The sequence below is a fragment of the Caretta caretta genome, chromosome 5, assembly GCF_965140235.1.
Source record: "Caretta caretta isolate rCarCar2 chromosome 5, rCarCar1.hap1, whole genome shotgun sequence".
NCBI lineage: Eukaryota > Metazoa > Chordata > Testudines > Cheloniidae > Caretta > Caretta caretta.
This window is the reverse complement of record NC_134210.1, coordinates 121197068-121209410: the sequence shown is the minus strand read 5'-3', so window position 1 is coordinate 121209410 and position 12343 is coordinate 121197068. Positions and strand designations below refer to the sequence as shown.

General features: G+C 43.6%; 1 protein-coding gene and 1 long non-coding RNA gene across 2 annotated transcripts in view; one reads left to right on the top strand and one right to left on the bottom strand.

Moving 5' to 3' along the window:
• Window positions 1-2388: 2388 nt before the first annotated feature.
• The window catches only part of SVEP1 (sushi, von Willebrand factor type A, EGF and pentraxin domain containing 1), a 164996-nt gene continuing 155041 nt past the window's right edge, over window positions 2389-12343 (bottom strand). Inside the window, exons 48-50 of the mRNA XM_048851809.2 lie at window positions 7384-7479; window positions 3119-3212; window positions 2389-2659 (exon numbers count right to left, since the gene is read on the bottom strand). Of these exons, the coding sequence (XP_048707766.2) occupies window positions 2629-2659; window positions 3119-3212; window positions 7384-7479 (221 nt within the window). The 3' untranslated portion in view covers window positions 2389-2628. The remainder of the gene's footprint in view (window positions 2660-3118; window positions 3213-7383; window positions 7480-12343) is intronic.
• Window positions 7170-12259, top strand: LOC142072225 (uncharacterized). Its single transcript, XR_012668646.1, has 3 exons — window positions 7170-7363; window positions 10452-10553; window positions 11990-12259. It is a non-coding gene; the product is annotated as an uncharacterized LOC142072225 (long non-coding RNA).

Sequence of the window (12343 nt, the reverse complement as noted above, 5' to 3'; positions counted from 1 at the left end):
GATAACTCGGTTTTCTCCATCTACCCACTCCCTCTCCTGTAGTTTCTTGGTGGTGTACTGAAAACAGGTCATATGGACCAGAAAGCCTCTAGTAACACTCTGTGTGGGACAGCTAAGGCCCTTTGTTTTCAGTTTTACCAGATTTTTACTGAAAAATTCTTGGGTTTTAAAAAAGCAATTGTTCAGTTTTTACTGCTTTTCACCCAAATTTTGGACTCTCAAGTCCATGAAAATACGGATTGTGTTAAGCAAACCCAAGACATGACATTAGGTAGATGTTTAATGCACTGTAGATGTTTATGTTAATAATGTTTGTCTAAGTGTAAATGTTAGGCTGCCTGTTAAAATAAGGTAATGTAGTGGAAGATACACTCATATGCAGATATGTAAGTGTTATTAATGTACAGTTCATGAAATTAACCACAGCATCAAACAGCGTTTACTCTTCTCTATTTGTTGCTTTTTTCCTCCTATTCTCCCATCCCTCAGTATTTACCCACACAATTGTGAAGTTAATTTGTTGCACTGATTTTTACCAGTTTTTAAATGTTTGTAATAAACACTGCTAAATTCCCAGGACATTTTAAACAAAATAAAAAATGAAAATGAAGAGTTTTGCTGATAGCAAAGAGAAAGGCAAATTAAATGCGTATTGATAAATGGTGGTGACTCATTCCCCAGGACAGTATTTATTGACAGCATGCGCACAACTATTTGGTGCAAACCTCTCCCAGACCTAAATTGCTATATCGTTATTTCTTTCGGGGGAATTATAGTTCAGCACAATGTTATCATATTCTGATATTTTAGCAGTAATGATTAAATCAAAATGGTAAAGGAAACTCACTGTAGTGGAGTTGGGTGCTACAGTATAGTTGCCCTGTACTACCTCATCTTGATAGGAAGAAAAGCTCCTTAACTCTTCTAATTGCTTTTGTTCAATTATAGCATGCTACAATCTGAATGGAAATCTCTATCAATTGGTTGCTGTGGTTGCAGGCTGAAGGCTGGAATTGAATTTGCATTAGAACGGAGATAAGAAAAGAAGACTCCGTTTTACAAAATTCCCTCCTTTTCTTCTCCAAGCCATGTTTTTTTTTTTAAATTGACAGTTGCTACCCTTACAGAATCCACTGTCATTTTTCTCTGCCTCTATAGTTGGCACCACAATAATCAGATGTTTTCCTTTCACTGGTGCCCACAGCACACACATCATTAACTCCTCTTTGTTTCTGACTACATTTCCCTGGATGCGTTCCTAAGGGATACCTACACATACAAGGGAAGGGTGGGGAACCAGAGTGTGCACACAGAGTGGTTTAAGAGTAAATAAAGCTCCATGAAATAAATTATTTCCTTCCTCTTCTTTCCTGACATTGATATTAATTTTACTTTATTACGTGAGCATTTTGAACCTAGCAAGCACAGTGTTTGTAGAAAGGCGTGTCAGATAAGGTTTCTAAGCCAAATTCTTATACAGTAACTCCTTTCATACATCAGACGTTTGCTCTCTAATGCTAATACCAAACACACTCCGTCCCCCCCAAACATTCCTTTCACCCCCTGCTTTTACTTAGCAAGAGGTAAGCATCAGTGTCTTGCATCCCTAGTGTAAAATACTGAGGGGCATTTTTAACAAGGGCACTCAGGTGCATGTTTCGTAAGACGCTAATAAGTTCAGCAATAGGCGTGTCTGAGAGCACGCAACAGACTTTACGCATGACTTGGAATAGCTCACTCCTATGCAGATTGTGCACTTTGTAAGTTCTTAGTTGGCAAGGTGTATGTGTGTGTACGTGTATGTGTGTGAGAGCGACTATTTTTCTGGTTCACCGATGGTTCTGCACACTACAAATATCACCTGTTTCCATGGATGTGGCTACTGGAGTTGTCTGTCTATTTCATTCTGAGCTACACAACATTCTCCCACCTAGTCTACACTTTTGACTATTTCCCAAGTAAATCTATGGTAAACTTAACACAAACACCCTCTCATTAAAACATTTTCAAAGAAAATTAATTCCTTAGGGCAAAAACTATAGGGCTTGATTCTCCTCCTTCACCAGTTTGACACTGGTATAACTCCATTTTAGCAGAGCGTCAGCAGGTTGAGATTGATGTCAGTCAAATTACTCCCAGTTCTCATAGGTGTAAGTGAGATCAGGTGCAAAGTATCATGGAATGCTTCACAGCTCAGTTTAGCCTGCAGTAACTATTGTCTACAGTCTAATTGCTGAATTACAGTAAGGCTTTGGCAACTAGTACCCAGAAGTGCAACATCCTGTTTACTCTTGACTGGCAGTAAAGTGTATTTTAATTAACCAGTTGTATTCAAGGAATGGCAAGGACCAAAATGTACACAAGCTATTTCCTCACTGGACAGCAGAATTTGTAAATTTGTGTGTGTGTAGCAGCATATATTTGTTATACTTTTGTATATGAAAAAATACAGATGGTTTCTTTAAAAATGGAAAAGTAGAGGAAAAATATATCACAAAATAAAATACAAAGCAAAAACATCCTCCAGGGGAATAAAAGCACAGGGTTTGATTTACAATGCATTAGGTTTCAAGCCCCAGTGGCTATGCTGACGAAATATTTTCTTCTTATAAAATGGTTCCTCTGCTGTTAAAAGGGATAGAATCCAGCCTTCCTTTTCCTGCATTTACAAACAAACAAAACAACATTAGTGTTCTATAATATGCAGAATGAACCAGCAGGGTGAGGCATCTCAAAATGAAAGCAGAAGTGATTACAGCCAGCAGGGCCGTCCCTAGACATTGTGGTGCCTTACGCAGCTCCCACAGGCTTCTGCAGGGAGTGGTGGAAGGTGTCTTTGCCCAAGGTCTGTGGGGGGCAGGCCAGGAGCAGGCTTGGGGCAAAACCGCCCCCCAGCACAAGCCGGTGGAGAGCCGGGTCGTTCCACGTCCTGCTGCCCCATGAGTGCAGGGCGCGCCTGACCCCTGTCGCAGTCCCCTGGGCCGTAGCTCAGGGGAAGGGGTGGAGTGGGGGCGGGGTGCGAGCAGGGGCAGCTTTTTATTTAACTTTACCTTCCATTTAATGAGATCGTTAGAGTCAGACACAAACCTGATGTGAAAGACGGTTTGCCAGCACTTACCTCGTGCAGTCATGTCCAGTCCATGATGCGGGGCAATGGCACCGATTTGGTCGTATACATTTCCCACCATTTAAGCAGGGAGACTGGCACACAGCTGCATTCAAATACACACATGTATACATATGTACTCCAGTAGGGCTAGAATAGTTTTAATCTGGGAGATTAAGTTTTGAAAATCCATTTAGCTCTGTATGTATCATTCTGTTAGTCACAGAATGAGCCCAGTAAACCCCACCCAGCCATACTGAACCCAATAACCTGGTTTAGACAAAAGTACTAAATCTCTTAGGAGACTAACCTCTTGTGTGCCACGGGCAGAGAACAGGAGGGGCCAAGGTGTTACATTTCCTTTTCTCAAAACCATAACATTAACCCCCACCCCCACACAACCCTGAAAATATGTTTGGATATGATTTGCTCTGGAAAGAATAAGCTCAGAAGTGGATCTTTGCTAAGTGTGAAGCCACCCTCTTAGCTATTTTTGCTAGCTGCTGTGATATGCCTAGCAGCATGAAACAGTCAATGAAATACTTTATGTTGGCTTTAAAACATGAGTTACTGCTCCAAGCTCAGGCAAGCAAAGTGGAAAGCAAATATAAGCAGTAGGAGGAGTTAACGTAGCACATCAAAGAGATCAATAGGAAAGAAGGCCTCATTTTCAGAGATGAAACACAAGAGGTTTGCTCGGAATGGGAGACACAAACAACATCCAGAACTGAGTGTAGAAAAGCAGAAACTCAACATGGTCAGAAGTGGGGAAATACACCCGATGAAAAGGAGAAAGTGATGACAAAAGAGCCACTTAAAAACTAACTTCTGATGAGGAGTAATTCTCGGTAAAGCAACAGCTGAACATGGAAACACGGGGGAAGCAGAGAATGACAACAGCTTCCTGAAAGAAACTTCACAGCCATGAGGTGTGTAAGTGAACGACACAGGGCACTTCAAGTCGTGAAGAAACACCAAGCCTATTTGGTGGACTAGTGTCGGGACAGCATGATGCAGCTGCAGTTACTCTGCTGTGTCAGCCAAATGGACATCAGGCAAACAGAGAGAAAAAGACAAAACCCCAAGTCTTCCTGTCCACCCTGAGGCCATGAGATGAAGGGCGATACGATTACTAGGGTAGACTAGAAGACACAGTTAATGAGCTTCGTCTAATGGAAGAAGTTATAGCACAGGACAGCTGCAAAATGTGAAGTCTCTTAGGCAGGCGATACAGTCTTGGTGAGGAAAAGCAAACCACAGGGAGCAAGACAGCAGCTGGGGACAATACTTAGGCACCAAGAATGCCCCCCTATTCAGAAACCGATTAAAAAATGGAGCCACAGAAGACAGAAAGGGACTGCTTGGCAGGAATCGGCAAAAGCAGCTGGTGTTACACTACCCCAGTCCATTTAAAGGGAGGGATGGGGGTCAATACAGCACCAAAATTATGTCAGATGGTCACAGAAATGGACCATTCTTGGCACATTAAATATCATGAATGACGTCACGCTGAAAACTACTTTAGATTCTTTAAAAAAATCCATGTAACTGTATTTAATTCTCTCTTTATCCACAGCACAGGTACAGTCAGGGCAGCGGTGGTACAAACCGCCCCACACCTGACCTCACGTCACCCATGTGCCTCAAAACTCCAACCTTAACAGACTGCTGAAAGTGAGACGCGAGTTCTGTATCTCCATAACGAATCTAACATTGGCCTTTCTGCTGAAAATGCCAATGAGGATGCCAGTTCTGATGATGGACTTTGTGATGGGCAGACCTGTCCACTGGAAATGACATATGGGTTGCGGAACAACCATTAAGTGATAACAATTTTGGGTTATTTCCAATCTGGCATGGATTCAAATGGCTGAAGAGAAATGCTGTGTATCCTGTCTCCAATCTCCTGAGTCATCCAGACATAACAGCAATAATTCCCACTGTGCTTTGTAAACTATCAGAGAGAATATTACTGCATACTGTCATACACAAATATCTCTTCAGAAAATGTTACTTTTTTTTACTCTTAGATGTGTTGAAAATTTTTTACTTTAGCATCTTGATTTTCAGAAGAATGCTTTGGCCTGCAGCATATCACACGGCAATTCCCTCATATTCGCTGACCTGCTCTATTTATTAATTAATGGCGAAACACTGACTCTGACTTCCACCAGCACAAATTAGAGTAATGCTACTGCAGTCAGTCCAATTAACTGGTGTAACTATGTGGGGGCAGAATCAGGCCCTATACTCCATTAAATTGTGCCGCACTTAAGATTCCATTTAAAACCGTTTATAAAGGGATAAGTCATGATTAATACATCTTTTATTACAGGGCTAGTTGAGTGTTATCCAGTCCATCAAGTTACTTATAACCATCTATTACACCTTAAGCTGATGATACTATAAACATTTACAACACATTCTGCTCACGTCTGCAATGTGTTCATGACAGCTCTCGTTTATTAAGCTTGGATAAATCATTTGTAAATAGAACATTCATATAAAGTGTGATCAACATGGCTATACAAACTGGGCCTGATTCTCCTTTCACTTACACCATTGGGTAACTCCACTGAAGTCTGAGTAATTATATCTAATTTACACCAGAGGGAGGGGATCGTCAGACTCACAATTCTTTAAAGTATTTCAAAAGTAGCAGTGCAGCTCAGTGAATCCAAGACATAGATTCCCCACCCCCTGATCCGTTTGGAGGTTTAAAAATAGGGCCACTATTCTGTCCTTCGGATTGTCTAAACTAGATACTACGGGCTGGGATTCCGGGTATCCCTGCATGGGCACAAGCAAGGAGAGAAGCTGCAGGCGATGCTGCCTTCCTCTTGACACTCGCACAGGGCAGCCAGGATGGTAGCACGTACGCTCCTTGGATGACAGCGCAGGGGAGAGTGAGCAAGACCTGAGCTGCTGCACTCTAGAAGTACTCCAGAAGGCAAAGCTGGGGATATGGCCTGGTCCCAATACCATCCAAGCACCTCACTAGTGGCACAAGCTGAGGGGAGCTCATACTACATCATTTTAAAGAGGGCAGTTGTAGAGGTTTGTGCATATTGCTCCTCTGGGAAGGACTCTGACCTGAGCACCTAGCACACTATTTGCATAATGAATAATAATTCTGTCTGCCTCTCTCCTCTGCCTTCCGAAGACAGAATGCCTCTGGCAACATGCTGGACCTCTGCAGAGCACCGCTCGCTATCACAGCCAGAACACTGCTAAACATACCTTGGCCTACATACAGAACATGTAGTTAACACAGCTTACACCGAGAGGTGGGGATGGATGCTCAAGTATTCCAAAGGAATAAATAAACAAGGAGCAATAAGTATTGAAGGTCTGAGCTCTCTACTAATGTATTGTACACAAGGCACAAACTGCATCACTTGTGTTTAGAGTGTCTAACATACTAAGACGCCCATCTCTTTTTCCCCTGACTCTTCTCCATGCTGTTAGTAGTCACCCACAAGTGACTACTGAATACTAAGTAACATGAAGGTCTTTAAAGGACCGAAACAACGAGGAGTCCGGTGGCACCTTAAAGACTAACAGATTTATTTGGGCATAAGCTTTCGTGGGTAAAACCTCACTTCTTCAGATGCAAAAATCTGTTAGTCTTCAAGGTGCCACCGGACTCCTCGTTGTTTTTGTGGATACAGACTAACACGGCGACCCCTCTGATTTAAAGGGCAGGTTCAAATTCTGCTCATAATTATTTGTTCTAGGTACAGTTTTCCTCACAAATGAACACTGGGCAGTGGGATAAATCAAAGTGACAAACACAAATGCAAAGGTTGGTGTTCACACAGATGTCTCAGCTAAAAGAGACGTGGAACACCAGCAGCCCCACGGAAGTCAGCGTGACCTGTGGATGCTCAGCAACTCTTACGCTCAGGCAATAGTTCAGATGCATGCTTTCTGCTCGTTCCTTGCTTGGGTGATATTGTAATATTACTTTCCTTGGAAATGGACCGTGGGAATCCTCTCTTTTATCTGCATGTCCTTAACAGAAAGCTCCCTTGATAATGCTACATAATACTTTATGGGAGCAGGCTGCTTTGCAGACTAATCAAGAATAAGATTACTCTGAAAGTGGCCGGCAGCAGTGGAGATCAAACCCTCCAGGAATATTAAGTAATTTTTTTTTTCCTGAGCCAGTCAGTGGTTACCATAGAGCCCTGGGTAATGCCTCTATATTGCCTTGCTTGGCGCTGATGACAACAAACTCTGGAAAAGGAAACAGAGGTGAGTAAAAGTAGTTTTACCCGTATGACAGCGTGATCCAGTCCACCCAGTTGGGCAATCACATTGGTATGGGGCCACACAGCGACCTCCGTTCAGACAAGGCAGGATGCATATTGCTAAGAAAAAATAAAGGGAGAGGAAGGACAAAGAAGAAAAACATCAGTCCCAGAGCAGGAGAGAGGGAAGTTGAGATGAGCTGAACAAAACCTTTGTTCCACCGAAAGCTCAGCTCCTCTGTTGTTTTGTGCCCACTATCAGGAGTTTTGCGTGTGGTCTACTTACAAGGAGAATAAAACTCATCCATCGGCAGCAAATCTGCATTTGGCCTAACAGTGGGGAGTAAATAATTTCAGCTTCAAATACATCAGACCTATACTGGATCTTTCTTATCCTGTCCCTGCTGCAGGTTGCATTTGTGCACTGTGCACGGGAGGCCAAACAGAGTCAAAGAAATGTAGGACTGGAAGGGACCTCAGGAGGGCATCTAGTCCAGTCCCCTACGCTGAGGCAGGACTAAGTATTATCTAGACCATCCCTGACAGGTGTTTGTTTAACCCAGGGCTGGGCAAACTGTTTGGCCCGAGGGCCACATCTCAGTATGGAAATTGTATGGAGGGCCGGCTGGGGCAGGGGCGCGGGGGAGAGGGGGCATGAGGGCTCCGGCTGGGGCTGCAGACTCTGAGGTGGAGCTGGGGATGAGGGGTTTGGGGTGCAGGAGGGTGCTCTGGGCTGGGATCCCAGCCAATGGACGCTGCAGGGCTGGAGCTTGGGGCAGGGGCAGCGTGCGCAACCCCGACTGCCCCTGCTTCTGGGAACTGCATGGAGTGAAGCAAGGCAAGCCCCTGATCCCGCTCCCCGGTTGAAGCACCGGAGTGGGAAAAGCTCCTAACCCCGCTCCCTGGCAGGAGTTTGAGAGCTGGATTAAAAGGTCCAATGGGTGGATGCAGCCCACGGGCAGTAGTTTGCCCACACCCGGTCTAACCCGTTCTTAAAAACCTCCAGTGATGGGGATTCCACAACCTCCCTAGGCAAGTACTTCCAGTGCTTAACTGCCCTTACTGTTAGGAAGTTTCCCCTAATGCCTAACCTAAATCTCCCTTGTTGTAATTTAAGCCCCTTGCTTCTTGTCCTGTCCTCAGTGGATAAGCTGAACAATTTATCACACTTCTCTTTATGTACCTTTTACATACTTGAAGACTATTACGTACAAGGGGAAGTGGGGAGAAGATGAGAGTGGAGGAGGAAGAGTAAAGGAGAAGGAAAAAACCTGAAGTAACAGTGGATAGATTAAAACAACAGATAGAGAGTGCTTTATGGAAAAACCTTTTGGTGATCAAGAGACACTGTATCTAACACCTACATACCATGGTGATAAGAAATAGATGATCGATCTATTATTGATCATCTATCCATTATCTTTTGAATGGTAGGTTGGTAGAAAGATACTGTCTGACATTATATCTATATACATATATCTACATCTATATGCAAGGGAAATTGCGGAAAATAATATGTACTTGTAACCATATACATATTAATAAAATATACACAATACAAACTCCAAACCATAAAACAACAAAGTAACCTGAAACCCCCAGTTTGGTTCAAGGGGAGTACACTCTGAAAGCTGTCAGTGTGCTTTAAATCTCAGTTTGCTTGCTAATATCATGCGAGTAATATGAATGTCAGCAGAAACAATTCAAGATGATGACTTTTAGGCAAAACCCGTTTAACGTGTTTGTTGCAGTTGTCCAAATAAGACACAGCAGAGAGCTGTATTTTGATGACAAATAGTCTGTATCCTTGGAGTGTGCATTAAAAACCGGACTGGATTCCCTGCTCCACTACTGTAAGCAAGTCTGCCGCTGTTGTGCCAACTTTTACTCACACCGCCAAGCACTTACGCACATGAGTAATGCCATTACAATCCTCGCACGAGTGCTCACCAACGGGGTAAAGACTATAATGAGGCCCCAAATAAAGTCCTGCTCTACAGACCCCTTGAGGAGGAGAGCTCTGCAAAATGTCCCTAACAATGGGAATTCCTGTGTCCTAACTGGGTGAAGATTGGAACTCAGCAAACGCTGGTCAGAGATTTTACGAAAAGAAAGATTTAAGGCACATTTTCAGAGATTCAGCAGGCGATGCATGTTTATGGGCACTGGAGGGGAAAGCTGATGGCAGAAGAACACGAGGCAGCAAAAGAAGATCTTGGATGGATGATGTGGATCAAAAGGACTACTCATACACAAAGAGATTAGCAGAGGATTGTAGAGAATGGACTACCATGCTTGCAAACCTCCACTAAGAGAAGAAGAACTGGGTGAAACCCGGTGGGCTTGGCTGCTGTAAGGCTTCTCAGTTGGTTCGGATGACAAACCCAGTGAAACCCTCTGTGGTGGACACTTAATTGTAACACATTGAAATTAACAGGTCAAATTCAGCAGCACATTGAAATTAACAGGTCAAATTCAGCAGTTCTTCAGCTTTGGTGGCATTCTCAACTGGGTGCCATCCCTGAAGAGGGAGCCAAGTGCCCTATCTGGGGGCTGAAAGGTCTGATCCCGTGTCCTTTACTGCATAGCAGAGGCAAAGCTGAAAATAGGCATGAGAAGGAATGGGAATTCCATGCTGCCATTGGATTACTCTTTTGTTTATACGGTTAAATTAGGGTCCCTCCACATTTCTCAGGGCAGCAGAGCTAGTCTCAGGAGGCAGGGCCAGTCACGCTATAAGCTTTTTCTGCCCCTTGAGTCAAATGTACCATGAAATATTAGGTGAGTGAATCCTGTCACAGTTTTGTAACCTCAGTTTTGTAACCGTGAGAGGTGGCTCAGCACTGGCATCTGTTGCTGAAGCTGAGGGGAGGTGCAGGTACTCAGCACCGATCAAGATTAGGTCCTTATGTATTAATTACTGACTCTCTTTATATGGCAAACAATGCCACAAAATGAGGTAAGACCGTTTAAAACCCATTGCATGTGGCTCCCCCTTCAGTTACTGTTTTTGTATAAACAAGAGAGAGGGCGCATGTATGTGTGGGAACTCTAATCTAACTAGTCAGCGGTCCGTTCCTTTGTGTATACAGGGAGACTGGCTATGAATTGGGATGGCAGATCAAAATGACCAGGAGCCTAACATTAGTCTTCCAAAGCTGAGGACTAGGCTAAGCATCGTTGTTACCAGGAAGGTAAGGAAATCATTTCTGACGTTTCATCGATTTTGCAAGGTACTGGGCACACTCACCTCACCCTGAACCTCTGGAGTAGAGGAAGTAAGTGTGTGTGTGTGTCGGAAGGGACACAGAGATTGCAGAAGAGAGACAACGTTACGTATGAAGGCACTATTCAGCTGGAGTTTATAACATCGAAGGCCAAACCATTTGTTTGCCAAATTTCTTCTCCTCACTTTCATGTAGCCAATTTGGTGGTGCCCAGCCCAGACAGAGACTTAGCAGCAGCAGCTGCAGGAAGTAAGTGGATTTCATAGATTGTTTTTAAACATGGTGTACAGGCCATGACAAACAATATTCATACTTTAATCAAATTCACCTCTGTTAACTGTAAAGGGATCTGCCATTCTTTTCCATGGGTCTCCACTTACATGCAACACTCCTAAGTACAGTGACAATGTAATAACTAGAGATGGTCTCAAGCAGCAGGACTCAGATTGGGATTTCAAAACCCTGATGTCTGAGGGCGTTTGCCCTGGTTCAGGCTCATCTCTGAGTACTAACTGTAGATGGAAATATTTGCCTTTCTATCTATCCAGATATCTATGTATTCATGCAAAAAGAAAAGGAGGACTTGTGGCACCTTAGAGACTAACCAATTTATTTGAGCATAAGCTTTCGTGAGCTACAGCTCACTTCATCGGATGCATACTGTGGAAAGTACAGAAGATGTTTTTATACGCACAAACCATGAAAAAATGGGTGATTATCACTACAAAAGGTTTTCTCTCCCCCTACCCCACTCTCCTGCTGGTAATAGCTTATGTAAAGTGATTGTAAGGACAGTGATCACTTTACATAAAATAGCTTATGTAAAGTGATTGTAAGGAGAGTGATCACTTTACATAAGCTATTACCAGCAGGAGAGTGGGGTGGGGGGAGAGAAAACCTTTTGTAGTGATAATCACCCATTTTTTCATGGTTTGTGCGTATAAAAACGTCTTCTGTACTTTCCACAGTATGCATCCGATGAAGTGAGCTGTAGCTCACGAAAGCTTATGCTCAAATAAATTGGTTAGTCTCTAAGGTGCCACAAGTACTCCTTTTCTTTTTGCAAATACAGACTAACACGGCTGTTACTCTGAAACCTATGTATTCGTGGGCTCCAGAACTGTGTGTTTATCCTCCCAACACCCTTGTGAGGTTAGGCCGTGCTATTATCCCCATTTTACAGATGGGATACTGAGGCACGGAGAGACTAAGGCCCAGATCCACGAAGATATTAGGCTTCTAACTTCTACTGATTTTAATGGAAGTTAGGACCCTAAACATCTTTGTGGATCTGGGCCTAACTGACTTTCCCAAGGTCACACAGGGCGTGTGTGGCAGATCCAAGATTCGAACCCAGCCCCTGTCCAGCCCCTTACTCACAAAATGATCCTTTGTACCTACAGGGGAAATCCAGCACCAGCTCCCTTGGGCGCAGGGCATGGCAGGCTGCAGAAAATCAGGACGTGGGTGTGGGTGGCAAAGGAGCCAGAGAGTCATCGCTTTATTATCCGACCACTAACATCTAACTATGCAAACTACTTGATATATTCTGTGAGTATATTAGTAAATAAAGGTGTGCGCACAATCCAAAGCATAAATCTCAGTCTTTTACGGCTGTAACTCCAGCTCTTCCCACAACACACCCACTACTCCTGGGGGTTTACTGCTATCCCACACTGAGTCATGTTGAAATTAGCCTGTAAACCTCCTGGGGCAGCGATCTGTCTGTTTTCTGTGTCTGTATAGCACCATGCACA